The sequence below is a fragment of the Bos javanicus genome, chromosome 15 (assembly GCF_032452875.1).
Source record: "Bos javanicus breed banteng chromosome 15, ARS-OSU_banteng_1.0, whole genome shotgun sequence".
Taxonomy (NCBI): domain Eukaryota; kingdom Metazoa; phylum Chordata; class Mammalia; order Artiodactyla; family Bovidae; genus Bos; species Bos javanicus.
Window position 1 is genome coordinate 27,570,354 of NC_083882.1, and position 27,344 is coordinate 27,597,697.

The 27,344-nt window shown below is 51.4% G+C and overlaps 3 protein-coding genes and 1 long non-coding RNA gene across 8 annotated transcripts in view; 2 read left to right on the plus strand and 2 right to left on the minus strand.

Annotated features, from left to right (window-relative positions):
* The first annotated feature begins 6,136 nt into the window (after positions 1 to 6,136).
* LOC133261781 (apolipoprotein C-III-like) lies at positions 6,137 to 8,269 on the plus strand. The gene is made up of 3 exons (XM_061440414.1): positions 6,137 to 6,204; positions 6,352 to 6,463; positions 7,970 to 8,269. The coding sequence occupies exons 1-3, from the start codon at positions 6,150 to 6,152 to the stop codon at positions 8,037 to 8,039; spliced, it is 237 nt and encodes a 78-aa protein (XP_061296398.1). The 5' UTR covers positions 6,137 to 6,149; the 3' UTR covers positions 8,040 to 8,269.
* A 2,134-nt stretch (positions 8,270 to 10,403) lies between these two features.
* On the minus strand, positions 10,404 to 12,457 carry LOC133261778 (apolipoprotein A-I). The gene is made up of 4 exons (XM_061440411.1): positions 12,275 to 12,457; positions 12,014 to 12,076; positions 11,677 to 11,830; positions 10,404 to 11,069 (listed from the first exon to the last, which is right to left on the minus strand). Exons 2-4 carry the CDS (start codon positions 12,054 to 12,056, stop codon positions 10,469 to 10,471), a joined length of 798 nt encoding a protein of 265 aa, XP_061296395.1. The 5' UTR covers positions 12,057 to 12,076; positions 12,275 to 12,457; the 3' UTR covers positions 10,404 to 10,468.
* Positions 12,458 to 12,552: 95 nt separating this feature from the next.
* LOC133261782 (uncharacterized) lies at positions 12,553 to 19,503 on the plus strand. The gene is made up of 3 exons (XR_009741133.1): positions 12,553 to 12,689; positions 17,043 to 17,172; positions 18,382 to 19,503. It is a non-coding gene; the product is annotated as an uncharacterized LOC133261782 (long non-coding RNA).
* Positions 18,616 to 27,344, minus strand: part of SIK3 (SIK family kinase 3) — a 267,644-nt gene continuing 258,915 nt past the window's right edge. For all 5 annotated transcript variants that reach the window (XM_061440398.1, XM_061440397.1, XM_061440401.1 and 2 more), the window contains 4 exons: positions 23,802 to 23,965; positions 22,781 to 22,913; positions 21,549 to 21,719; positions 18,616 to 20,836 (listed from right to left, as the gene is read on the minus strand). In XM_061440398.1, the coding sequence (XP_061296382.1) occupies positions 21,562 to 21,719; positions 22,781 to 22,913; positions 23,802 to 23,965 (455 nt within the window). In that variant the 3' untranslated portion in view covers positions 18,616 to 20,836; positions 21,549 to 21,561. The remainder of the gene's footprint in view (positions 20,837 to 21,548; positions 21,720 to 22,780; positions 22,914 to 23,801; positions 23,966 to 27,344) is intronic.

Consider the following 27,344-nt stretch of genomic DNA (forward strand, 5'->3'; position numbering starts at 1 on the left):
TGAGACACTAGGAGGAACTTCCAGTGCAGAAGGCCATGGTGAACCAGGGCCTCTGGCTGGCAGGGCTGAGTCAGCGCTGCCCAGTCCAGCCTTGTGGCAGGCGCATGGGCCACAGAGGCTCATGAGCGAAGCCTCTCTCGCACACAAGTGGAAGCAGAGAGATTTATTCTAACCCTGCTGCTAAGTCGCTTCAGTCGTGTCCGACTCTGTGCGACCCCATGGATGGCAGCCCACGAGGCTCCCCGTCCCTGGGATTCTCCAGGCAAGAACACTGGAGTGGGTTGCCATTCCCTTCTCCAGAAGTTACCTCCTAGCATGGCTCAAAGGTTCACGGGCTGGGACACAGAGGAAGCACCTCAAAGCTACACAAATTCAGCTGGTCCAGAGGCCTGGCCACCTTCACCGTCAGCTGAAAAAGCAAGAAAACTCATTCCAAGCGTGCTCGCTCACAGCTCACCTGTTTGGCAAGTTTGAGGACTCAATTTTAACATAAACTAAATCAGAACTAGAATGCAGCATTACAAAATGTTTTCACAACTAAACACACACACAAGTTAGAATATTGCATAGAAAAGTGTCGTGTAATATGCTTTGTAAACCTAGGTCTTTAGTAACTTCAGAATAAAAAACAAAAACTTCCCTTCATAGTGTAGAAGTCCATGATTACACACAGAATTATCAAGTCTCCAGATTTAACCCTAGAGGACCACTTTTGGCCCCAGCTGGTCAGACCTTCTCCTCCCTGCCCCTCCTCCCTGCCCGTTACCAGGTATGGGGGCCACGGCTGGAGCAGCGTCCTCATCCCAGGGGAGCTATGCTGGAGGGAGGGAGAGAAGAAGGAAAGGAGAGGCAGCTTAGGCTGGGCCACTAATCAGACCCTTCCTCAGATTGCCCTACTGAGACCCACCTGGAGCTGCTGGGAGGGGCACAGGCACACAGAGGCCAAGCCCTTGGAAGGAGATAAGGTCCCAGGCCCCAGGGCATGTCTCAACCCAGCTGCAGAGGCCCACACTCTCCTGTTCTCTACCCAGCTTGACACCACACCGCTGGGTCTCTCTGCCCACATCTTCTTACCTCCCTGGGCTCACTGGCCCATTGCCACCCAGGAGAGGGAGGGCAGCCTCCTCCAGAGGTTCCACACACATGGAAGGAGAGTTGGAGGAACCAGGGCCAAGGGCTCCAGCCAGTCCAACCCAGCATGCCCCAGCCCAGCCTGGAATCTGGATTCCCACTGTGACCCTCACTTCTGGGGAGAAGGAACAGATCAAAACGAAAAGGGAAGTGGACACGGCTGCCCTCTACCTTCCCCAAAGTCCAAATCCTTCAGTTCAGTTCAGTTCAGTCGTTCAGTCGTGTCTGACTCTTTGCGACCCCATGAATCACAGCACGCCAGGCCTCCCTGTCCATCACCAACTCCCGGAGTTCACTCAGACTCATGTCCATCGAGTCAGTGATGCCATCCAGCCATCTCATCCTCTGTTGTCCCCTTCTCCTCCTGCCCCCAATCCCTCCCAGCATCAGGGTCTTTTCCAATGAGTCAACTCTTCACATGAGGTGGCCAAAGTACTGGAGTTTCAGCGTTAGCATCATTCCTTCCAGAGAAATCCCAGGGCTGATCTCCTTCAGAATGGACTGGTTGGATCTCCTTGCAGCCCAAGGGACTCTCAAGAGTCTTCTCCAACACCACAGTTCAAAAGCATCAATTCTTCAGTGCTCAGCCTTCTTCACAGTCCAACTCTCACATCCATACATGACCATAGGAAAAACCATAGCCTTGACTAGACAAACCTTTGTTGGCAAAGTAATGTCTCTGCTTTTGAATATGCTATCTAGGTTGGTCATAACTTTCCTTCCAAGGAGTAAGCATCTTTTAATTTCATGGCTGCAGTCACCATCTGCAGTGATTTTGGAGCCCCCCAAAATAAAGTCTGACACTGTTCCCACTGTTTCCCATCTATTTCCCATGAAGTGATGGGACCGGATGCCATGATCTTCGTTTTCTGAATGTTGGGCTTTAAGCCAACTTTTTCACTCTCCTCTTTCACTTTCAAGAGGCTTTTTAGTTCCTCTTCACTTTCTGCCATAAGGGTGGTGTCATCTGCATATCTGAGGTTACTGATATTTCTCCTGGCAATCTTGATTCCAGCTTGTGTTTCTTCCAGTCCAGTGTTTCTCATGATGTACTCTGCATATAAGTTAAATAAGCAGGGTGAAAATATACAGCCTTGACGTACTCTGTTTCCTATCCATGTCCAGTTCTAACTGTTGCTTCCTGACCTGCATACAGATTTCTCAAGAGGCAGGTCAGGTGGTCTGGTATTCCCAACTCTTTAAGAATTTCCCACAGTTTATTGTGATCCACACAGTCAAAGGCTTTGGCATAAAGCAGAAATAAAGCAGAAATAGATGTTTTTCTGGAACTGTCTTGCTTTTTCCATGATCCAGCGGATGTTGGCAATTTGATCTCTGGTTCCTCTGCCTTTTCTAAAACCAGCTTGAACATCAGGAAGTTCACAGTTCACATATTGCTGAAGCCTGGCTTGGAGAATTTTGAGCATTACTTTACTAGCATGTGAGATGACTGCAATTGTGCAGTAGTTTGAGCATTCTTTGGCATTGCCTTTCTTTGGGATTGGAATGAAAACTGACCTTTTCCAGTCCTGTGGCCACTGCTGAGTTTTCCAAATTTGCTGGCATATTGAGTGCAGCACTTTCACAGCATCATCTTTCAGGATTTGAAATAGCTCCACTGGAATTCCATCACCTCCACTAGCTTTGTTCGTAGTGATGCTTCCTAAGGCCCACTTGACTTTACATTCCAGGAGGTCTGGCTCTAGGTCAGTGATCACACCATCGTGATTATCTGGGACATGAAGATCTTTTTGTACAGTTCTTCTGTGTATTCTTGCCACCTCTTCTTGATAACTTCTGCTTCTGTTAGCTCCGTACATTTTCTGTCCTTTATTGAGCCCATCTTTGCATGAAATGTTCCCTTGGTATCTCTAATTTTCTTGAAGAGATCTCTAGTCTTTCCCATTCTGTTGTTTTCCTCTATTTCTTTGCATTGATCACTGAGGAAGGCTTTCTTATCTCTTCTTGCTATTCTTTGGAACTCTGCATTCAGATGCTTATATCTTTCCTTTTCTCCTTTGCTTTTCGTGTCTCTTCTTTTCACATCTATTTGTAAGGCCTCCCCAGAGAGCCATTTTGCTTTTTTGCATTTCTTTTCCATGGGGATGGTCTTGATCCCTGTCTCCTGTACAGTGTCACGAACCTCATTCCATAGTTCATCAGGCACTCTATCTATCAGATCTAGGCCCTTAAATCTATTTCTCACTTCCACTGTATAATCATAAGGGATTTGATTTAGGTCATACCTGAATGGTCTAGTAGTTTTCCCTACTTTCTTCAATTTAAGTCTGAATTTGGCAATAAGGAGTTCATGATCTGAGCCACAGTCAGCTCCTGGTCTTGTTTTTGTTGACTGTATAGAGCTTCTCCATCTTTGGCTGCAAAGAATATAATCAATCTGATTTCCCCAAATCCTTCAGGACCTCCCAATCACCTTCCTCTCCTCCCCACCCCATCACCACAGTCTGTGCTCAGAGAGGCTGAAACGGATGCACTCTGAATGCCTGATAAACCTCCAAGGGTCTCATCTCTGCCTTCGGTTTGGTCCAGTGTGCGAATTAGAAGACCTGGATTCTGGCTCCCAACTCTGCCGTGGATGGAATATGAGCACCTGGGTATGTCTCCTGCCCTGCCTTAGGTTTCTACCTATAATGGGGTTAATAATATCTACTTCACAGGAATCTATTTGCAGTTTTACAGATAATCAGGTCTCAGTCAAAGGAACAAATCTCTAAGGAGAAATTTCAAGTTCCAGCCACAGATAAAGAATTCTGAAGGTAGGGCCAGGTCACTTTATTGGGCCTCTGGTTTCACATGGTGTGTTTAGTTCCTTCTTCTTGAGAAGAAGACCACCTGCCAGAAGCCCTATTTCTACATTGGAGGCTTATCCTGACTTTAGACTATGCTGTCTGAGGAAGGAACAGGTGTTTGTAAGAAAGGAGAGATTTATTCAGTTCCCTTCATGGACTTTGTACCTATTTCATGTATATTTCACAAGAATTCTGGCCTTCCCTCTGGCTCGGCTGGTAAAGAATCCACCTACAATACAAGAGACCTGGATTCTATCTTCGGGTCGGGAAGATCCCCTGGAGGAGGAAATGGCCAACCATTCCAGTATTCTGCCTGGAGAATCTCATAGACAGAGAAGCCTGATGATTTACAATCCACGTGGTCATAAAGAGTTGGACATGAGTGGCCGACTAACCCTTTCACTTTTACAATACTGGCATATCAGAGGTCTAAACCCATTTTACAGAGGAGAACATCAAGGCACTGAGATGTTAGCTCTCTGGCCCTGGGTCATATGAATAAGTGCCAAAAGCATCATTTAAACTGAGATTTTCTTGACTCTGAAGTCTTTACATCCAGAAGACAGAGCCCCCCTGATCCTGCCATCCAGGCTACAGCTCCCAGTGTGGGCCCAGGGGACACTTCACCCTGGGAAGGACCCAGACCTATGCTGGACAGCCGACTGCTCCTTAGAGCTTGTCTGGCCCCTCTCTCCACTAGACCGGCCACACCACAAACTTGGTTGCTTCCAGTTATCTGCCCAGCCAGGGCACTACGGGGACTGGTATCTCCAATCTGAGGAGGTTGAGGCCTGAGGTCAAGAGGTACTCAGTGCTGGCCTCAGGCCCAGCGGCACAGTTAGGGTAGGGCCTCAACCAGGAGCACAGATCCTGCCCCCTGGGGATGTTATCAGTGGGTCCAGAGGGCAAGGTGAGGAGATGGGGTGGTAGGATAAAGGCCTGGGGCTCAGCAGCCTTTGACCTTCCTCCACCACCCGCTGCTCTGGGATCAAACAGTTCAAGGAGGCTTCCGGGTCAGCTGCACTCGGGACTGAAGCCCAGAGACGGAGATCCTGGGGAGGGGGCTCCGAGCACTCAACTGTGTCCCACCTCTGCACAAGCCCCTGCCCACAGGCCTCAGCCAGCTGAGTTGTGCCTAGCCTGAAGAAGCCAATCCCCCTCTCACATCACCCCCACTTTGCAGGCTGTTGGCAGGGCTTAAAGTGGGGAAGGACCTGGAAACCAAGGGCAAAGGGATGGATGAGGTTTGTCCCCAATCCCTTCTCCCAACTCACCAGCCTCTCCCTGGGGAACCAGGCTGCTCAGAAGGAATGGGGTAACCCCAGTTCCAAGCCATAGGGGTAGTGGAGAGCAGGGTGGGCACCCTCAGCTTTCTAGAGATTTCCCAACTCCTAGCGGGCCTGGGTGCCTCTGGCTACCCTCTGTCAGGGCCTGGTCTAGATTGATCAGCAGGTGACCTTTGCCCGGCTGCCTGGGCCCTCATGCTGCCCTGTGTCCTGGGGATAATATAAAACAGGTCCGAACCCTCTTGCCTGCATACGCAGTTCGTCCCAAGAAGCAGCCACTCCAGGTAAGGCTCCCTGGGGGGCTGGGGGGAGAAGGAGAGCAGGATGGGGAGGGGCCGGTGGGGTTCTGTGCCCAGCCCAGCCAGCGAAGCCTGGAGAAGCACTTGTAGAGCTGAGGAAGCCTTAAGGCTTGATGAGTGCCTCTCCCCAGGCATTCTGGGGAGACCGAGGTCCCTAGGGGAAGGTCACTTGCCCACGGCTACACAGAGCCTAGTGGTGGAGCTGGGATTGCCACTGGCTCCATTTTCTGCTCACTCTGCATGTTTAGGATTAGAAGAAGACTCAGACACCCCAGTCGTGCCCCAGACAGAAAACCTGAGCCCTGGAGAGGGCAGAGAGTCACTCAGAGTCACTCAGCATGTTAGTGGCAGAAACCTGGCCAGAATCCACATGTCTTGATTCCTGGTCTGGGGGGTTCCTGCTCCATGCCCCGCCTCGCTCTCTCTGCCCTGGGTCCCCCAGTCCCCTGTCTGAAAGCCCATAGCCTCCCCCATATCAGCCCTCTCTCCTCCCGACTTGACCCGGCTCAGGCCCTGCTTTAGGGGCCACCGCATCTCCCCAGGGAGGGCCGCCTGGTGGTGGTGGAAGGGGTGGGACTTGAGGAACGGTTCACAGGACCCTTCCCTGCAGGAACCAAGGTGCCATGCAGCCCCGGCTGCTCCTTGTGGCTGCCTTCCTGGCGCTCCTGGTCTTGCCTGGTAAGCAGCTGGAGGGGACGGGGCTGGGGGCAGGGACGGGGCAGTTTGGCAGGTGGCTGGGGAATGCAGGGCCCTGATGGGAGCTGGGCAGGAGCCAAAGGTTCCCCAGAGGCTGATCCACCCCACTCAGTCCTGCTCTCCTCATAGAAGCTACTAAGGCCGAGGAGGGATCCCTTCTGGACAAAATGAAGGGCTACGTGAAGGAGGCCACCACAACTGCCAAGGATGTGGTTCAGAAGACCAGGTATGCCCTCACCAGGTATACCCCACCCCCAGCCCTACCTGCCCCGGCTCGGTGAGACACTTGGCAGGGGGCTGTGCCTCTCTGAGCTTCCTTTCTCTCGTAAAGCAGGCTCCCTCGCAGGGAGAGATGACAGAGGGGCACTGCATCCTGCCTCTCCTCCCTCTGTCGTCCCTCTTTCTCCCTCTTTGCCCTCACTTCCATTTCCTTTCCTGATAATCTGGTTGGAGGTTAGGCCCCACCCAACTCAATTTCCAGAGAAGGCAATGGCACCCCACTCCAGTACTCTTGCCTGGAAAATCCCGTGGATGGAGGAGCCTGGTATGCAGTCCATGGGGTCGCTAAGAGTCAGGCACAACTGAGCGACTTCACTTTCACTTTTCACTTTCATGCATTGGAGAAGGAAATGGCAACCACTCCAGTGTTCTTGCCTGGAGAACCCCAGGGACGGGGGAGCCTGGTGGGTTGCAGTCTATGGGGTCGCACAGAGTCAGACACGACTGAAGCGACTTAGCAGAAACTCAATTTCAGCCCTGTGTGTGTGTGTGTGTGCGTGCGTGCCTGTGTGTGCGTGTGCGTGTGTGCCTGTGTGCATGTGTGTGCCTGGGTGTGTATGTGCGTTTCTGTGCGTGTGTGTGTGCCTGTGTGTGCGTGTGCGTGTGTGCATGTGTGTGTGTGTGTGTGCCTGTGTGTGTATGTGTGTTTCTGTGCCTGTGTGTATGTGCCTGTGTGTGCGCATGTGCATGCCTGTGTGTGCGTGTGCGTGTGTGCATGTGCCTGTGTGTGCCTGTGTGTGTATGTGCGTTTCTGTGCCTGTGTGTGTGTGCCTGTGTGCGTGTGTGTGTCTGACTTGTTTCAAGTCCTCGGGAACATGTGAGCAAAAGTCGGTCCTTCTTCTCCCGCCTTGCCCCTGCCCACCAGTCCTCTGCTATCCCCACCCACCTTCCCTGCCTCCACTCCACCCGCATTGGCATTTCCATAGCAGAGGTGATCACAAACACTTTTAGTCCTCTAGACCCACTGTGGAGTAGATATTATTTTCACCATTTTGCAGACAAGAAAACCAAGGCTCACTTAACCAAGTGACCTGCCCCAGATCACACAGCTAATCAATCTTCTGATGACTGTTGAAACGAGAGACTGCCTCCCTCTGCCCCACACCACCTGGAGCCACCAGGATGTACAATTCTAGGGGGCATCACTCGCCTCCACTAGAATGGCAGTTCTGACCTTACACATCTCCCAAATCAGTCACTCCTCTCCAGCTTGCTTCAGATCCACCATCTGCCCGCACCTGGAGAAAGTCCAGGTGACCTTGGTTGGGTTCCCATCATTACCCTCGGCATCCTTTCCTGGGGTGCAGCTATCGGGGGTCCCAGCCTGAGGTCTTAGGGCATTGCCGGGTAGGGTTGAGAGGGTGGGGGGAGTGCCAGTGGGGGAAGGGTGGGAGACCCATAGTTGTCACTGTCCAGAGACAACTCTCACCCCCACCCCACCTGCTCCCCTCACTTTTTTGACCTCCAGAGACTGGATGACTGAGAGCTTCAGCTCCCTGAAAGACTACTGGAGCTCGTTCAAGGGCAAGTTCACGTGACTTCTGGGAATCTGCCACCAGTCCCACACAGTCTCCACCCTGAGGCCGTCTGAGATCTCAGTACCCCAAGTCCACCTGTCTATCCATCCTACTAGCTTCTTGGGTCCAGCAGCCTCCCAGGGCTGCCCCCAAAGGTCACTTACAAGAACAGCATTCTCAGTGACCTCCCACCCCACCCCAGACCTGGCCCACCCCAATGTGCTGGCCTTCCAATAAAGCTGGATGAGAAACTGCCATGAGTGGGGTGTCCTGCACGAGCCATGTATGTTAGGGCTGAGAATGCACTGGGGTTCTTCTGTGGGCGGGCTCGGGACTGGCTCCAGCTCAAGCGGGCCTGGGGCTGGTGCCCCAGCCACCTCTTAGCAGCTGGGTGGAGCAAGGTGGAATGGCCTTCCCTAGCCTGCCTGGTGGACAGTCTGGCGTGGGAGCAAAGGGATGCTAGGTCTGGCGAGACTTTGATAAAGCGTCGAGTGCTGTGTAGCATGATTGAGTGTGTGCTCTGTGCCAGGCCTTGCACCTGGCATTTTACGTCACTATCGGAGTTGAAACTGTGTGTGTTCATCAAAATTCTGGAGTGGACGTGCGCTGCCTGGGCTGCATGCCCCCACCTCCACCGCAACCGCCCTTGGGGGAAGGAGGCCGAGGGTGGTGGTTAAACTAAGATACACCTGGGCTCTAGTCTTGGCTCTGTCGCTTCATACAGCCTCGGTTTCTTACCTGTAAAGTGGGCACAATGATACATGATCCATCGTAGGTCTGCTGAAAATGAAGGAAGGAATTGAGAGCGTGCACAGCACCTGGCACCTCCAAGGCACCTGGCAAATGGGTGCCCTTGTCACCACAGGCTGAGCTGACTGTCCCCTTGGGACCAGGACTGGAGTGGGGGGCCCATGTCCTGAGAATTGAGAAGGAGCCCGAGGTCATCCAACACAGGCTGCAGCCCTTGTGTCCTCACCACCCGTCAGATGTTCATGCAGGAGAGTTCCAGAACCACAGACTACCTGAGCAGCTCCCCTCCCTGCTCTTCCAGTGATAAGACTGAGGCTCCCAAGTGTGAAGGCACTTGCCCAGTGTCACTGAGTCAGCAAATAGCAGAGCTTGACCTCAAACCCAGGTGAGCTGCCATATTCTGCTCAACTGACTCAGAAAAAGGCTTAGTTACTCCTATTGTTGTTACAACATAGCTCAAATGGTTAGGAACTAAAAAAGCCCACTCCTTTTGGCAGTTAAGATACACTAGAGATGGAGGAGGGGTAGATTATCCAGCATCAAGGGCAAAAGGCCCTGAGAAGAGAGAGAAAGAGAAGCCCCCTGAGTGCACTGCCCAGACCTTTGCAGATCTTAAAGGCACAAGCTGCTGGGAACACTCAATTACATACAAACTTGAATGCCTGGCCAAATTTTTTTTTTTTTATATAATCACGGATGCTCAGGAGCACATAGCTTTAGAAAGGGCAACCTAGCCCATCCTGCTGTTCAGTCTTCGAAATGAGTTTACATGTCCAAGCTCCAGCTTCTGCATCCATACCACCCATTTAATCTACCCAGGATCTGGGAAAGCATACAGTGAGATGATGGATATGAAAGCAGCTTGGAGATTAGAATGGGCTCGTTACTTGCAAAAGGTGGTGATTATTTTTCTTAGGTCAGAAAATAGGGGCTGGCAGGCTTGGAGCCCCGAGGATGGGGCTAGCACTGCTGGGCCTGAGGAAACAGCAGCTGTTCCGGAGCTGGGTGGGGGTGGAGTGGCAAGAGGCCCTGGTGAAAAAAGATGTGTTTGTTAAAGTACATTTTGAATTAATAAGGGAGGAAGGAGCAAGCACCAAGCCCTTCATTTGAACCTGCCCTAGGAAGGAACCACAGGAAGGTTACTGTGGGAACCTTCAAGTCCATAGACTCATTGAGGTCCCTCCAACCTCAGCTGCCCTTGAGCAGGAGGGCCACGGAACTATGTCCCCTGCAGGGGAAACGCTGGGGACAGGGAGCCCACTTCTCCCAGCAAAGCCACGACTTCCTGCTTGAAGCTCTTTCAGGGTGCCTGCATTGGATCATCTGTCACTTTGCCTGGTCCTCTATTTCCTTCCTGTTTGGGCCTCCTAATGAAAGAGCATCTCCTAGCCCACTCTTCAGACCCCAGACAAGCAGGCCCTGTAACATCAAGGCCCCGAGAGGCCAGTGTTTGGAGCTCAGGACTCCACTGGGACATCATCAGGTGTCCCTGACCACCGCCCCCTGGAGGCCCCTCCAGGATCCCCCCCATACCCATTCTCCCCAAACAGAATTTTTGGCTTTTGGAAAACTTATTGTTTAAAAATCATCATCGAATCTTCAAAAAAAAAAAAAAATTACAACCCATCACACGCGTTCCACTCCGGAAATGTTTATTCTAAGAAACCGAAGTGATGGCCAGGGGGGCAGCCCGAGGCATCTCACTGGGCGTTCAGCTTCTTGGAGGCCTCGTCTATGGCGGCCAGGATGCTGACCTTGAGGCTCTCCAGCACGGGCAGCAGGCCCTGGCGGAGGTCCTCCAGCACCGGCTTGGCCTTCTCGCCCAGCGCCTTCAGCTGCTCGCTGGCCTTGGCGTGGTACTCGGCCAGGCTGCCGCCGCCCTCCTTGAGCGCCTCCAGGCGCGCGGTCAGCCGCTGGCGCAGGTCGTCGCTGTAGGGCGCCAGCTGCTGCCGCAGCGTCTCCACGTGGGCGCGCGCGCGGTCGCGGAGCTCCTGGGCCAGCGGGCTCAGCTTGTCCTGCAGCTCCTGCACCTTCTGGCGCGCGCCCTCGCGAAACTCCTCGCCCAGCGGCGCCACCTTCTGGCGGTAGATCTCCACCTCCTCGTGCCACTTCTTCTGGAACTCGTCCAGGTAGGGCTGCACCTTCTGCTTCACCTCCTCCAGGTCCTTGTGCATCTCCTGCCTCAGCGACGCGGTCTCCTTTTCCAGGTTGTCCCAGAACTCCTGGGTCACCGGGCCCAGCTGTTCACGCACTTTGGACAACGTGCTGGCCAGGGTGTCCCAGTTGTCCAGGAGTTTCAGGCTGAAAGGGGAGAGAGAGGAGGGCTCAGGCTAAACCTCCCAGGCCCCCGGCTACCCCCAGAGCTGCAGCCCAGCGCCCGTGCTTGCCCCGTGTGAGACCTGGGCACACCTGTGCCTGACCGTGGGGTAGCTGGGGACAGATCCTTAGCCTGGCGTCTCCCATCCACGGTCTCCGTCCCCCCCCCCCCACTCCCCACTGCATCCCATTGACCAGATGGATGGAGGAGTTAGAAGGAGACAGAGCTGGAGCTGGTTTTGGTGCCCGATCCTGTCTGTCCCCAAAGGTGGGCCTTTTAAGGACCTAGTCTCTACTCTTCCAGCCCATTCTCCTCTCTGAAGACAGCCATCTCTGTTGCTGGCTGGAGCTGAGAAGGGAGTTAAGAACAGGCAGGGGCGGAGTGCAGTGCGGAAAATACTGACCAGACAGCGCTGGTCTGCCCCTTGCTGGGGGGCCCTGATCCTGCTTGTGGATCCCACTCCTTGCTTCTATGGGGCCCATCAGATAGGAGGTGGGGATTGGGCCAATCTGGCTGCTTCTTCCCACAGGCTTCTCCATCCCCCAGCACCGACACCCCCGACCCCTGCCCCAGGCACAAGCGGGTTCTTACTTGAGCTGTTTTCCCAAAGCGGAGGCTTCGAATTGGGCCACATAGTCTCTGCCACTATCCTTGATTGCTTCCACATACACGGTGGCAAAATCCTTCACCCGATCCCAGGATGACTGGGGGTCATCTTGCTGCCAGAAATGCCGAGCCTGGCTCCCTGGGAGGGAGAGGGGAGACCCAGATCAGACCCAGCTCTGGGCCAGGATCTGAGCAGAAGTGCTTGGCAGGGGAGAGGGCTGCGAGGGAGTAATTCTGCTCCCTGGGCCCAGGAGGGTGGTCTGCAGGGGTTCAGGGAGAAGGCTCCCCACAATGGTTGGCTCCCTAGGTTAGGGGCACCTACCCGTCAGGAAGAGCACAGCCAAGGTCAGCACCACGGCTTTCATCTTGAAGGGATGTGGGTGACCTGGAGGAGAAGAGGGGCCCAGCTGAGCAGGGCTTGAAGGAGCCCGTGCACCCTCTACTCACTCCATCCGGGGAGGAGGAGGCGGGGCACAGGGTGGGGAGGGCCAGGGGTCTAGAGCCCCCAGCCTGGGGTAGAGGCTTGGGCCAGCATCCCAGAGCCTCAAATGCCTAGAGCTGGGGAGCGGGTAGCAGCACTTACCTCAATGGCCAGCAGTCTAATCAGCCAGCTCTCCCCCGGCCTATTTATGTGTCCAGGCAGGGCTGGGCTCAGAGGCTGATAAGCCCAGCCCAGGCCTTGCCGCTGCTCACTGGTCCTGGCGATGTGGAACTCAGAGTTCAAGGATCAGCTCTGTCCCTGGGGCCAGACAAATAGAGCAGGCAAACAGGAAGCTCCGGGGGCTGCAGGGCCAGGGATCAAGAGTTCCAGCAGGGGTGGGAGGGGGTGTGTACAGGCGCGCAGGTCCCCAGAGTCGGGGGTCAGCGGTACCGGCCCGTCTCCTCCGTGGGGATTGTGTGCCTGCCATTGTCCATTGTGCCATCGCAGCGGGTGAGAGGAAGGAAGGAGGAAAAACACAGAGGCTGCCAAGGACGGCCGGGACTCCTCCACTCAAGAGGTATTCTCCCCTGCTGGCCCCTCGCATTCCAGGGTGATTATCTCACCCCCACCCTGCCCCAACTTCACAAAGGCAGCAGAGGTTGCTCCCATCAAGGCTGTCCCCTCTCTCTCTCATCCCCACCTCGCTCCAGGCCCTCGCAGACCTCCCAGACTGGAAAGCAAAGGGAACCTTGTGCTTGGAGGCTGCCTGGGGAGAGAGAGGACGGTACTCAGGGGCTCCCAGACTTTGAGACGTCTAACATTTCCAAACACATTCTAGAGACCAACACAGAGTTGCCAACTTTTCATTTTGTCATCTTACGCACCGCCACTCCCAGCCTGACCCAAACCCTACCATCAACTGTAACCAGCCGTAATCTCTTCCAAACTGATTTTTTTTCAAGTCTCTATTGAATTTGTTACAATATTGCTTCTGTTTTATGTTTTGGTTTTATGGCCATAAGGCGTGTGGAATCTTAGCTCCCTGACCAGAGATTGGTACACCCCCTACATTGGAAGGCGAAGTCGTAACCACTTTTCCTCCCACGGAAATTCCAAGATTATTTTTTAAAGAACTTCCCTGGTGATCCAGTGGTTAGAATTAAGGGCTTTCCCTGCCAAGGGTCTGGATTCCATCTCTGGTTGGGGAACTAAGATCCCTCAAGTGGAGAGGCATGGACAAATAAAAAAGATTTTTTAACACCTAAAAAGGGCATAATCTCAGAATAAAGGACAGTTGCTTAAATAGGATACATAGATCTTTGCATTGTTCGTTTTGACCTTGCATCCCACACAAGTGAGAATGGACACCATCCCTGAGGGATGGCTGATGTCGAGGAAGGACCTCTGGACTGCTAGCAGCAGGAGCCTGTTCTCTTATTTCATTCATTTTTGCCTTCAATTTGCAAAATCCTGGAGGAAGCTCATGAGCCCAGTATGCAATCTGAGTTTGGTTTCTTATCAGTAAAACGAAGACAAAAATGGGGGTGGTTGGAGGACAGACCCGGGGAAGTCAGTGCTGTGTGTTCATTGGTGTTTGCAGTGACATTTTCTAAGATTTCTCCTGGAAGGTGTGAGACCCCCAACACCAGGTTGCTGACAGGGCCTGGGTCATAGAACCTGTGAGCATGCAAGCGGAGAGGATTTTGAGATCAGCCTCTCTCCACCCCCATCTCCAGATGAGGAAACCGAAGAGTGGAGGAATTTGCCCAGTGTCCCTGATGTCCCAGGGCATCAGAGGCAGGGCTGCACTTAGAACCCAGGTCTCCGGACTGAGGACCCAGGGCAGAAATGTGCCCTGTGCCACCTACCCAGGAAACTCCCTAAGGTTCCAGAACTCAGCCAGGGGCTACTGTCTGCCAGATGCCACAGTGGCGGGGCTCCAGGCCTCTCCCACTCTAGTAGCCTCATGCCTTTCTCCCCAGAGGGGAAAGCTCTGGAGCTGGGCTACCTTCAGTTCGAATCCCAGCTCTCCCACTTGTTAGCTGAACCTCCCCTACACCTCAGTCTCTTACCTGTTAAGCGAAGATAACAATAGTCATCTCCTAGAGTTATAGTAGGCGAAGCAAGTGGGTGGAGAATAATGTCCCTCCACCCCTGCCAACATGTCCATGTCCTGCTCTCTGGAACCTGTGACTGTTCCTTTAAGTTGCAGAAGAGACTTTGCAAAGGTGATTTTAAGTCCCTTGAGAGGGACTTCCCTAGTGGTTCAGTGGTTGAAGAATCTGCCTTCCAATGCAAAGGACGCTGGATTGATCCCTGGTTACAGAACAAAGATCCCAAATGCCCTGCAACTACTTAGCCTGTGCATTCTGGTGCCACAACTAGAGAGTCTGTGCATGACAGCAAAAGATCCCATATGCCACAACTAATAAATAAATATTAAGAACCTTGAGATTAAGGACCTTGAGATGGGGTGACTCTCCAGGGTTATATAGGTGGCCATGTCATCACAAGGGTCCTTACATACACAAGAGGGAGGCGGGAGGGGCAGAGTCAGAGAAGATGGGAGATCAAAAGCAGAGGTCAGAGGGATGTGATTGTTGGAAGGGGGCCATGAGCCAAAAGATGCAGGCAGGCTCTAGAAGCCGGATGAGACCAAGAAGAGTTTCCTCGGAGCCTCCAGGAGGAATCAGCTCTGCTGATGCCATGCTCTAGACTTGCGTGACCCTTTGTGGACTTTTGACTTCCAGACCTGTGCTGTAAGATTATAGCACTAAATTAGAACATGCATGGCAAAACTGAAAGTGCCTGGCACTGAGTAGACAGTAACTGTTCTGCACCCCAGCACCCCAATTTCTGGCCTTGTGTCCCCTGCTCCCACTGAACACACTCACACCGGCAGACCAGAGCTATGAATGACTTCAGTCTCTGGTGGCAGAAGTCTCCGTGTGGCCTTGACACGCAAATGCCCAGATGAGGGGGTGACCTACACCCAGGGGACCCAGCAGGGAGGAGGGCTGCCACTTAGCCAGCCTAGTTCCCAGCCTTTGGTTAGAGAGTGGGAGGGAAGCCGGTTCCCTGCTCAGGGCAGCTCAGGGATGTCTGGGGATGAGAGGTTCCTTTCTCAGCCTGCGTACAGAGGACCACAGAAGCTTACCACTTGGGTGCTGTTTTGCCCTGCTTTAACTGAAATGATTGTGGCAAATCTGACAGCTGCCAGTACTTCAGTGGCCAAAGCATTTTCACAATGAACTGAAAGGCCAGCAGGCCAGATATTCTCCTTGTTTGGCCCATGAGAAGCCTACAGCTGAGAGCTGCTAAGAGTTGCCTTATGACCTTCAGCCATCAGTGTTCAGTGCTGGCAGGAAGGGAGTCAGGGGCCTGGCTTCTAGCTCTATGATGGTTGCCTGTTGGCCAGCAGCAGCTGGGCCTCCGACTCCCAAAGCCCTTTGGGAGTTTGATAATATCTTACCAAGCTGGAAGCTTTCTTTTTATTTATTTTTAAACTTTTTATATTGGAGTATAGCCAGTTAATGTTGTGATAGTTTCAGGTGAATAGCAAAGGGACTCAGCCATATATATACATGTATCGATTCTCTCCTAAACCCCCCTTCTACCCAGGCTGCCACATAACATTGAGAGTTCCCTGTGCTGTACAGTAGATCCTTGTTGGTTATCCATTTTAAATATAGCAGCGTGTACATGTTGGGCTTCCCTTGTGGCTCAGCCGGTAAAGAATCTGCCTGCAATGCAGGAGACCTGGGTTCAATCCCTGGGTTGGGAAGATCCCCTAGAGGAGGGAAAGGCTACCCACTCCAGTATTCTGGCCTGGAGAAGTCCATGGACTCTATAGTCCACGGGGTCGCAAAGAGTCGGACACAACTGAGTGACTTTCACTTCACTTCACCTGTTGATCCCAAACTCTCTCTCTTCTCCCAGTTCTTCCCCCCTCCCCGGCAACCATAAGTTCATTCTCTATGTTTGTTTCTGTGGAAGCTTCCTTTTTAAATATGTGGCTGTATTGTTAGTCACTCAGTCATGTCCGACTCTTTGCAATCCCATGGAGTGTAGCCCTCCAGGCTCTTCTGTCCATGGGATTTCCCAGGCAAGAATCCTGGAGTGGGTAGCCATTTCCTTATCCAAGGGATTTTCCCCACCCAGGGATCAAACCCAGGTCTCCCGTATCACAGGCCGGTTCTTTACCGTCTCAGCTTGTTCACTAGTGTGTCTGCTCCATCTCACTGTAAGGTGTTTGGCTTAAGTCAGCCCATGCCCCTCCGTTACTAATATTTTGGAATAAGAGAGACTTTCTGAACAGAGGGCGATGGGAAAACCACAGCCAACAGCAAATGGAGCCCATCTCAGGACCAGACTTGGGGTCCATCCAGTCACTGTCAGAGGCACCAAGTACCTGGACTGGACTAGCTGTTAAGTGGCTGCAGGGCCCACCAGTGTCGGTCCTTAGTCTTACCACCCTGTTCCCCTGATGTGGGGGTCTCCCCAGTTACCTTACTGAAGTGGGTCCCCTGGTGTGTGTGGGAGTGTGGCTGGCTGGCTGCAGGAGTGGATTTTGCTCAGGACTGGCCACTCATTTTACAATTGGTGTCTCAATGCCATACTGGTAGGTCTGCGCTGGGAGGACTCTGTTCCCTGCTGGGTCTGGCACATAGCAGACACTCAGCAAATATTTGCCCAGTGAACTATTCTGCGCCCCAGAATCCGGAGGGTTACTTGAAAGAGCAGGCTTGCAGAGGAGACGCAGGAGTCTTGCACATACAGCCTGGATCGGGGGACCCTGCTCAGAACATTTACTCCGAGTGTTTAAGGTGCAGGTCAGGATGGGAGGCTTGAGGTTGGGAGGTCTGGATCAACTGGGGAGGGAGGAGATCCCCATCACCACCACCCCTGTTCACTGATAATCTTGTTGCAGCTCCTGGTGATAAACAGAGCCCCAGTTTAGACCCCAGCACTGGGCATCGTAACCAGAGAAGAGTCTCTCCTGCCCTCCTGCTTAGGAGACTAAGGTCATGGCAGAGCAGGAATGGAGGTCTAGCTCCTCGGTAGGTACACCAGCCTTCCGAATCCTTGATCTGTGCAGGTGGAGTGGGGTGGGTGTGGTGGGGAAGGAGGATACCTCAAAGTCAGAAAGATGAGCAAGGACCTGTCGGCAAGGCTTCCACCTTCACAACTCAGACCCCTGGGTCCCCATCTAGCAGGCAGGCCCGAGGCCTCTGACCTCATCTCCAAGACATTTGGGCTGCCTGCAGCAGGGCGTGGCACCTTCCACAGAAGGTTCTTCCAGATTACTTGAAGGCATCTGGTTTATCTGTTTGGTTTCAGAGACACTCTCAGCCTTCCAAGGGAGTGTGTACAGACTAGAAGATTCCCCACCCCCTACCCCCAGCCCTTTTTTAAAAAACACTTTATTTTGTCTTGGGGTAGAGCCCATTGACGGAGAAGGCAATGGCAACCCACTCCAGTACTCTTGCCTGGAAAGTCCCATGGATGGAGGAGCCTGGTAGGCTGCAGTCCATGGGGTTGCTAAGAGTCGGACACGACTGAAGCGACGCAGCAGCAGCAGCAGCAGCAGAGCCCGTTGACAATGTTGTGGTAGTTTTAGGTGAACAAGGAAGGGACCCAGCCATACATCATAAGACCCTTCTTGAGAAGGCTCTTTTCCGCTCTCAACAGTCCCACAGTGACCTTCTAGTCACAGGGACTCAAAATTGATTTTCTAAGTTCCCTCCTTTCCCTTGTCTTTCTATGAAGTGAGGTCGCTCAGTCGTGTCTGACTCTTTGCGACCCCATGGACTGTAGCCTACCATGCTCCTCCATCCATGGGATTTTCCAGGCAAGAGTATTGGAGTGGATTGCCATTTCCTTCTCCAGAGGACCTTCCTGACCCAGGGATCGAACCCACGTCTCCTGCATTGTAGGCAGACACTTTACCGTCTGAACCACAAGGGAAGTCCTTTCTATAAGCTCAGTATTTCCAGCTGCAGTGATCTTTCTTCATAGAAGGCTTCTAGCAGCTATTTGTGAGCCATGGCTGGGACCCTCCAAGAAATTCTACCCTGTCCTCTGGAGTCCAGGTATGGAAAAAGGGGAAAACTATAGCAAAAGTCCCCTTCTATCTTAACACTTAGTTGGTGTCCATATCACTGGGTTGACTGAGGTCACTCCACAGACGCCCCAGCCTCTGCCAGCTCTTTGAAGTTCTCCTTCTACTCCTTCAAAAGTATCTTCTCAAGGAATCTGTTTTCCATCAGACTCAGCAAACTGCAGTGTTCGCTTCTGAGGGGGCAGAGTCCAAGCCAGGTGTCCGATGACCCAGCGTGAGGTCCAGTTCAGGCTTCTGGAGAATGCTCCTCTCTCTAGGCAAGGTGAGATAAAGCAGAGCTCAGGGCCCCACCCTACACGTCCTTAGCCTCCCGCATTCCAGCTTCCAGCCTGAAAGTTTCTCCCAACTAGACTCCAAACACAAGGCGAGTAACATATCAGCGTAAGATCATAGTCAGGTGTTTTATTTTCACAATCCCCTACTGTCCAACCAAGTTACCAAGCTGTAACTGCCCAACAAAAAATGACTAAAGGTCTTACTGCAGCTTGGGTCTGGAGATTTTTTTTTAATCCTTTTTTAGTTCAACATAAATGAGAAAGAAAAAATACTCTGACATTTTCAAAGAACAGAAGTAGGAAAGTATATTCATATACGTTCAACATATACTGCGCATATTGGTTACTACAATACAAAGCAATGATTCTTTTAAAAGTGTAGTTTGCAAGATGGCACGGTTAATAGGCTCACTGGCTTTCATCTGGGTGCTCGCTGGGGGCGGCAGTCTGCTCATCCATCAGTTCCGTGAACAAAACAGGCTGAGTGTGTGGTCGTGGCCGGCAGGGGCGTCAGAGCAGCAACGAGCCCAGAGAAGTCAACAGTGGCTGTTCGGGCTCTCTCAGTTGCTTCCAGAAGGTGAGTAGCTGGTGGCTCCCACCAAGTAGAGGGGATGTGGGGACCATGGAAACACGGAGAAGTCCCAAGAAAGGCTCTTGCACTGCAGAAACCCACTCGAGGGAGACTGGGTCCAGGAGCTGAGCTGCCAACATCAGAGAGAAGGACAAGCTACATGGGGGATCCTGGCAGCAAAACCAGGATGGCCATGCTGGGCACCCGCTTTCTCCTGTGCAAATTCAGGATGAAAGATGAGGAGGGGCCAGGGGACCTGTTACTCTGCCTCCCCAGAAAAATGGATCAAGAGTATTTAATTAACATCTCTTCCTTGTTTTGAAGATCAGAAGGCGATAACCCAGATCTTCTGCCAGCCCCCCAGCCAGCAGAGAAGACTTTGGTTTCTAACGGTGAAGGAAAATAAAGATAATGACACAAACAATAGCTATTGCATATGCACTGCTTCAGCAGGGAGGCGGGGCGCGCAAGGAGGGCACTACATCTGTCACTGGCACCAGTGAGAACCGCCCACAATTACAAGGTCTAAATAAAATACTTTGAACAAAAGGTGCAAGTCACAATTCAAATAGAACAGAATCTGGTTAAACATTTCTCTTTTAAACAAAAATTTCTTTTGTTTGTATTTATTATTAATAATAATAACAATAATAACAATAATATCAACATTTACGAAAAACAATTCCTACATGATCAAGAATTAAAATAAGGGGCTGAGGATGCGCAGAGAGGAGGAGAAGGTTAGGAGGGTGGCAGGACCCAAGACAACCTCCTGTTCTTCTTGCCTGTGACAAAGAGGCTGAAAGGGAAAAGCATTATATATATATAGATATATATATATGTATGTATGTATTATGTATGTGTACAGATACATACATATATACATGGAGAAACAACCCTTGTTATATCACAATATACCATGAGAAGGGAAGGTGACACACACACAGTACCACCGTTGGGTGTTCAGTCCACGGGCAGAACCAGCGGGGTGATAAGGGCAACCAACTTTCTGAGTTACAAGAGGGGAGCCGAGTTACACACCAAAGAGATATTCCAATTGGCAACCCATCAGCGCCAGGCCACTCTCAGCCTCCATGCTGACATTCTTGTGTGATTTTGGCTTGGCCAGACATGTTTGTTAGTGGATCCCAGCAGAAAAGACCTCTCCAGGTTCCAGGCTTGGGGTGTCTCTTTTTGCTCTCCAAGGGCCAAAGGCTGCTGCCCCTTCCCTCTTGTCTCTTTCTCCAGCCACTACATTCCAGAGTATGTTGCCTTCCAGCTTTTGCTTCTGTGTAAAAGCAGTTCAGGCACTGAAGGGCACTCTGCAGACAGGCTGGGGAGGGGAATGGCTCTGGGCCCTGGCCACCATACGCTAACTGCTTTGCTCTTCTGTCTTAAAAGGTAAACAAAAGAAATAAGAAAGAAAATCACCTCCCAAAGAAAACATACCTAAAACCAAAACAACCAAAAATAACCCAAACCAAAAACCAAACCAAACCATCAACTCAAATACACCAAATACACTTTCACAAAAGGTGGCGAACATGGATTTCCTGTTTATTTCCTTGGTGACTTGGTCATACAGGCGAACATGGCAAAACCCCCCTCAGAACCCAAAAGAACAGCACACTGATGAACCAAATGGGAGGAAAGGAGCCGACATTCTGGGTGGAGGGAAAACAATGGCAATTTGGCGCAATGCTGCTAGATACTGTTGGTTTAAAATCAACCTTTTCATTCCCGCACTGTACATAAACCTGCAACAGAGCAGACACAGAGAATTAGTTTGAAAAGACAAAGACTCAAATATTCCATTGAAAACTTTCAAAAAAATGGTTCACTTTACCTCAGATATTTTAGGAGGATTTGCTGTACTGAGGCTCTAATACAGATTTGCCAGATGGCTTAACTTTCATCGAGTCTTGTCTGTCAATGAATTTTCAAAGACAGAACTGATACTACCTGTTGTGTATGTTTAGGCATTACTCCTGCAAAATCGGCCAGTTGACCTGTTTTCTACTGCTGGCCTCTGATCACAAATTTCTGGTATATTTTTCCACTTGCAGCACAGCCTTAGAAAAGATCTGGCTAGATATGTATTCTTGCTGAATTTCATCCTTTAGGACTGAGTTCAAGAACCACCTCCTTTTCCATTACTCTGGCCAGAAGTCCTGTCTGTCCTCTGAAGCTCACTTACTCTTTGAAGGCTATGGCACCTATAACGTGCCTTATCCTCAACAGTTCGACCAAGGGACCATGGCCAGTATTTCTTCTATATGCCCCCATCTACCCCTCAAACAATTAGCATGGTGCTTAATGAAGGAGCAGAAAGATGCAAAAACCTTGGCTGGAGGAGTGGTGTTGTCAAGGTCATTGGCTCAAAGTTCATGTGGAAGGAATCTCCTGATGGGATCAGGAGCTGACACTGAGCCAAAGGGCTGGTTTGGCTCCGGTCAGGGTGATACTCACTTTCCATCTTTTGCTACACGCCTGCCTGTTCCATGCTGAAGGAGACCTCGGGGTGCTTGTAGCTGAGCAGTATGTCTGTGATGCAAGTGGATGGGTAGCAAGAGGAGTTTAAATGCTGGCTGCCATCTGTCAGGTCTGGGTGCTCCTGACCTCCAAGACTCTCCCCACATTCTGCAAGACCAGAGAAAACTTGGGAGGTTTGCAGGGAGATTGGGTGGGGGGTGGGCAAGAGGTAGACAGAGGAAGAGAGAAGTCTGAAACTTCTGCAGCCCTGAGTTCTAGTTCAGAGCAGGCCCTCAGTTTGGTTAGCGACCATGGCTGGGGACCAGGCTTCTTCCTGTTGCCCCCACTGTCCATTTCCCCCTCTTCTTTACTGTCTCCCATTGTCAGGCTGTCAGCTCCGTGGTGTGGGATAAGACAGCCTTGTGCTGGCAGACCCTGACACCTGGGCACACTCTGTGCTCAGGGCATGGGCCTAAGCACTTTAAACTCCCAAGCACAGGCTTCCCAGGTGGTGCTAGTGGTAAAGAACCTGCTTGCCAATGCAGCAGACGTAAGAGACACGGGTTCAACCCCTGGTCAGTAAGATCCCCTGGAGAAGGAAACGGCAACCTGCTGCAGTATTCTTGCCTGGAGAATCTCATGGACAAAGGAGCCTGGTGGGCTATACAGTCCATACGGTCACAAAGAATCAGACATGACTGAATGACTGGGCACGCATGCAGGAAGCTAGCAACTGCTCCCAGCACAATCGAGGACATGGGCTCTATTGTTTCTGTCACTTTACAGAGGGGGATCTTGGGGGTCAGAAAGGTTAAGTGCCTTAACCTGTGGAGCCAGTACAGAGCAGTCAGGATTAACTGCAGATCCATCCACTCCCGGGTCTGTGCTTTTATCAGCTAAGATCCCCTCCCTCTACTGGTTCTAACGGGAGGCAGACATTAGGACACGGTGCCTTCTCCTCAGAACCAGAACAAGAGTAACTGAAGGAGCATCTGAACATGCATTACAGACAGGACAGTGACGGCCCTGTGCTCAGTCAGGAGCGGGGCTCCTCCGTGCTCTCACACTCAGTGCAAGAGAACTGGGAAAAGGCGGTGTCCAGAAGCCCACGGGGATGCTGTGGCTTCCCATGGGCTCTTCCTACAAGAGGGGAGTGGTCACTGGTGAAGAGGGAAGGGGGGGGTCCCTTTAGAAACTTCTTTGGGGTGCCCATGCATAATGCCCCTTACCCTCGTTTTCCCCGTCCTGGAACTGCTGGCTCCCCATGAGCGATGACTGACTGAGAACTGCATCTGACATCCGGGCAGAACTAAGTGCTTTCCCCGCCACGAGACTCATGCCAGGCAAGTTGTCCAGCTGCACCTGCAGAAAACAATTATTAAAAGAAGTAAAGAGAGCCGAGAACGCGCCTTAAGAGACCGCTGTGCCCTTCAAAGGAGCCCAGGCAGAGGGCGGCCTCAAGCACCGTCCCAAGCACCGCTCCCCAGGCCCCCTTCCTCTGCAGGGCTATCCAAAGGGGGATGCTGTGCGGGGAGCCAAGGCTGGGGCGGGGGTGCGCGTGGGGAGGGAGGGGCACAGGGAGTCTCAGCTGGCGCCCCAGACGTCTACATGGCGTTCCAGCACCAGGTTTCTGACCTGGCTCAAGGCCATGAGGAGTCTCTTAGGGCAGCAGTGTCCAACAGCACTCTGTTCAAGGACAGGGATGTTCTCTGTCTGCCCTGTCCAAATCGAAAGCCGCTAGCCACAAGTGGCTACTGAGCCCTGGAATGTGACTAGTCTGACTAAAGAACTGGGTTTTACGTTTTATTCTGTTTTAATTACATTTAAAATTGAAAGGTTACATGTGGCTGGTTGTGGCTGTATTTGTGCCGCCGAAGAGTCTGCCCTAAGGCCATAAAGCCCTGCCAAGTGGACTAGCTCCCTTGAAGTCTGAATAAATTCAAGGCAGCTGCCAGAGTAATAACTGAGAGTCTGAAGGCGCATCTGCTGGGGCCTGTTTCAACTGTCTGGGGAGAAGTTCAATAACTAAGACTACAGGAAATGGATGCTCTTGATCCTCAGCTTCCAACGTGGAGCTCGGCGTCAGCAGAGATTCTCCTGGAATTTCAGGCTTGTTACAGTGATTCAGAGACATACTCCCTGAGTGCTCAGGGGCGCTGGACTCTGATTGAGAACAAGAGACACCACCCCACATTCCTAAGTTCTGCTTTCAAAGACCCCGCTTCCAAAAAGCAGGAGGGGCCGACGTACATAAGCATCGTCGCTGTTCTGGATGGTGTGATGTCTCTGGAGGGTGCGGGGCCTCTGGTGCTCGCTGACTGAGGGGTGAGCGGGGTACCCAAGTCCATTGTGATCTGGCAGCTCCATCGCTTGTCCAGGAGAACTTCTATCCATGCATTTCCCTAGGACGGACTCTGAGGAGACAGAGCAAAATAGGGTCAGTCAGCAGACCTAGCACTTCCCTCAGTCCACTCTCACCAAAGCAGCATCTTGCAAGGCACAGTGGGCCAGAGCGAGGACCCCCACTGGCGGGCCACTCGGCCAACCTCAGCTGGCTGGTGACGCTCGGAGGAGCCTGGACCAGCCTGCCAACTGTCGTCCTTCCTGGGCCTCTCTCTGCAGGGATCATTCCCTTACGAGAAAAAAATCCATGTATTAGTGGTTGGCTGAACCTTTTCTTTTCTCTTCATTTCTCTGTTGATTTGACAGTGCTATGTTCCCAAACCTAGATGCACAGGAGAATCATTCTTGGACCTTCAGGACCTCTAGCCTGGGAGAATAGCTTCCACCCTGTGGACACCTCTCTCTCTTCCCTTGGCTTCCCCTCCGTACCCTGCCCAGCCCTCTCCTCTCCTCCTCCGACTCCAGCCCCAACTCCTTTCAAGGGTCCTCCTCTCTTTACCTCTATCCTTGACCTTCTCACTCTCCCCACACTTACTTTGGCAATATCATCTATTTTCATGGCTTCAACTACACTGCTTCTATGTAAAGAATTACTAAATGCTCTTTTAAGCTCCAGATCCAAAATTCTAAACTATTTACTAGATATCTTTCCCTGGATGGCTGAACAACATCAAACACTTCACAGGTTCAATTCTGAACTCACCAGCTTCCCCACAACCAACACCTCCTTTCCTAATCTTCTGGGTATGAGCTCATGGAGTCCCTGCTGATTCCTTACTCCTGGTTCCACATCACCTGAAGTCTGAAGAATCTGCCTCTCCAGTGTTGGTCACTTTAATCTCTTTCTTTCCAGTCTCATTGCTTTCATGCAAGTTTGGTTATCTCCTGCCTGGACCACTATAATAGGCTCCGAATCATTCCTCTTCCACGGCCCTACAAAGATGAACCTTTCTATAGTGGAGCCCAAACCCCTCATTTTCACTGGCCCAGCCTCTCTTCCAATGAGCATCCCACACAATTCACCCCTACATTCTAAGCTCCAGTCAAAGGGGACCACTCACGATTCAGTGCATTTGCTTTCACCTTTCTCTCTCCCTGGAAATGCTTAATCTTCTACTTCCATTCCTGCCAGTTCTAATCAATGTATCCTTGTAGGTCCATCTCAAATGTTATCATTTTTATGAACCTTTCCCTTTCAAACAGAAATAAATCATTCTTTCCTTTCATTGTCAGAAGACTTTATTAGACTCTGATTATGCTAACATTATTCCTGGCACCATCTTCAATTGTGTATTTGTGTTAATGTTTCATATTAAACTGTAAATTCTTTGAGGACAAGAATTATTACATGCATGTTTATGAGCCTTCAGTATTCCAGAACACTGTCCGATACCAGTGTTTAATAATATTCTAACTGATATCAATAAACTCTCTTAATATAGGTCAGTCACCTGTCAGAGTCACGATGGTCAAGTAGACAAGGATGGTCAAGAGTACCAAGGCCACACCAAGGTTGACAGGGTCCTCCTGTTGGCACGTCTGGCTCCAGTCCTTAAGAGTCTAGCACTTGAACATGTGTTTTCTTTGGTTGGTTGGTTTTTCTGGGTTAAAGTTCCCTGGCAACCACCGGGCTTATCTCACAATGAACGGTACCTTGGTGAGACCAAGTTTTTAAACAAATTTTAATGGGAAACACAGCCCTAACGCTAACTGCACCAACCCAGTATCTATGTGAATAATGAAAATAACACGGGCTGCTTGAGTGATGTGTAAAGTATTTCAGGTCTCTATATTCAAATGGTCTCCTTAACCATCACGGTGAGGCCAGGGCTTAGGGGCTGGGGCGGGACAGGAAGGGAGAGGAATGAAATGACATGCACCTTGCCGGTAATGCAACGGAGAGGAATGGGAGCTTCCAAATGACCGAGAGGAAGGCAACTGAGACTAAGCTGCTCTGTGGGATGAGGTCACACACCTGCCAACCAGCCCGATCCCCGTCAGTGGGCACAGTGTGTGTGCTGGCTGCAGGTCCAAATGAAGGCCAAGGGCAGGAAGTGGTGCAAGGTTGCCTCTGGTGATATGTAGGCTAAATCTCCCTCCCTACCATCTCTCTCTGTGAAATGTGTTTTTATTCCTGAGAATGGGGTTTCTCCACATCTGAACACCCGCCCTCCTTTTGGCCCTGCCTGCGGGAAGGTCCCATGGATTCCGTCCTCGCCTGCCCTCTTCACAGCCTTCAGGTCTGGTGTGCCACTGAGACAGATGGAATCTTTCTTGACAAATCTCATGACACGCCTTCCTGACTCCCCTGCCTGGGGCTCAGAAGCCCCAGGCCTGGATCCTGGCTTCACCAGAATCCCTGGGCGAGTTACCTGACTTTACTGGATCTCGCTCTCTTCATCTGCAAACAGGACTCACTCCACAGGTCTGTGGAGTGCTTACTTGAGTCTGGTCCTCTGTAAGAGCTCAGTAAAGACTAGTATTATTTATACTCATTTCAGAGATGTTATTTCTGAGAGGATGGGGCACAATGAACCAGTTGACAAAAACAAACAAGAAGATGATTTTATCACAGAATCCTACTTTGAGAATAATGGGGCTAGTTTACCACAGGTAAGTGAACAAGTGAGCCACTGAAAATTTAATTTCCAGAAAAGAAGCCTCTGGTTTAGGAGATATAAATACGAGTTAAAAACTAGATGAAAGGGAGTTCCCTGGTGGTTCAGTGGTTAAGACTTGGTGCTCTGGGGCCCGGGTTCAATCCCTGGTCAGGGAACTAAGATCCTGCAAGCCTCATGGCCGTGTGTGTGCTCAGTCACTCAGTCCTGTGCAACTCTTTGTGACCCCATGGACTGTAGCCACCAGGCTCCTCTGTCCCTGGGATTTTCAGACAAGAAAACTGGAGTGGGTTGCCACTTCCTCCTCCAGGGGATCCTCCTGACCCAGGGATTAAGGCCAGGTTTCCTGCACTGGTGGGTGGATTCTTTACCACTGAGCCACCTGGGAAGCCACACAGCACAGCCAAAAATAAACTTAGACAAAAAAGAAGCGTGTTAATGGGGTTGGGTAGCAAACCAGGGGTCTTTCTGTTCAAATTCAATATAATTCACAGGTCAAAGATCAGGAAGGGCTGGCACCCTTGGCTTGGCAGATATGCTTGGAAGGGGAAGAATGCGAGGCAAGGGGGCATAAAGAGAAGAACATAAGACTAAGAATTCAGGGGATTTGAAGTCAGGTTCCAGCTCCATCACAGTGTATGAAATTGGACAAGTCATTTAACCTAACCTCAATTTCCCTATCTGAAAAATGAGGGTTGTTTGGGGGCTCAAGAGATAACAGGTGTCAAAGGGCCTTTCATAAATTGGAAAGGACTACACAAGCAAAGTAATT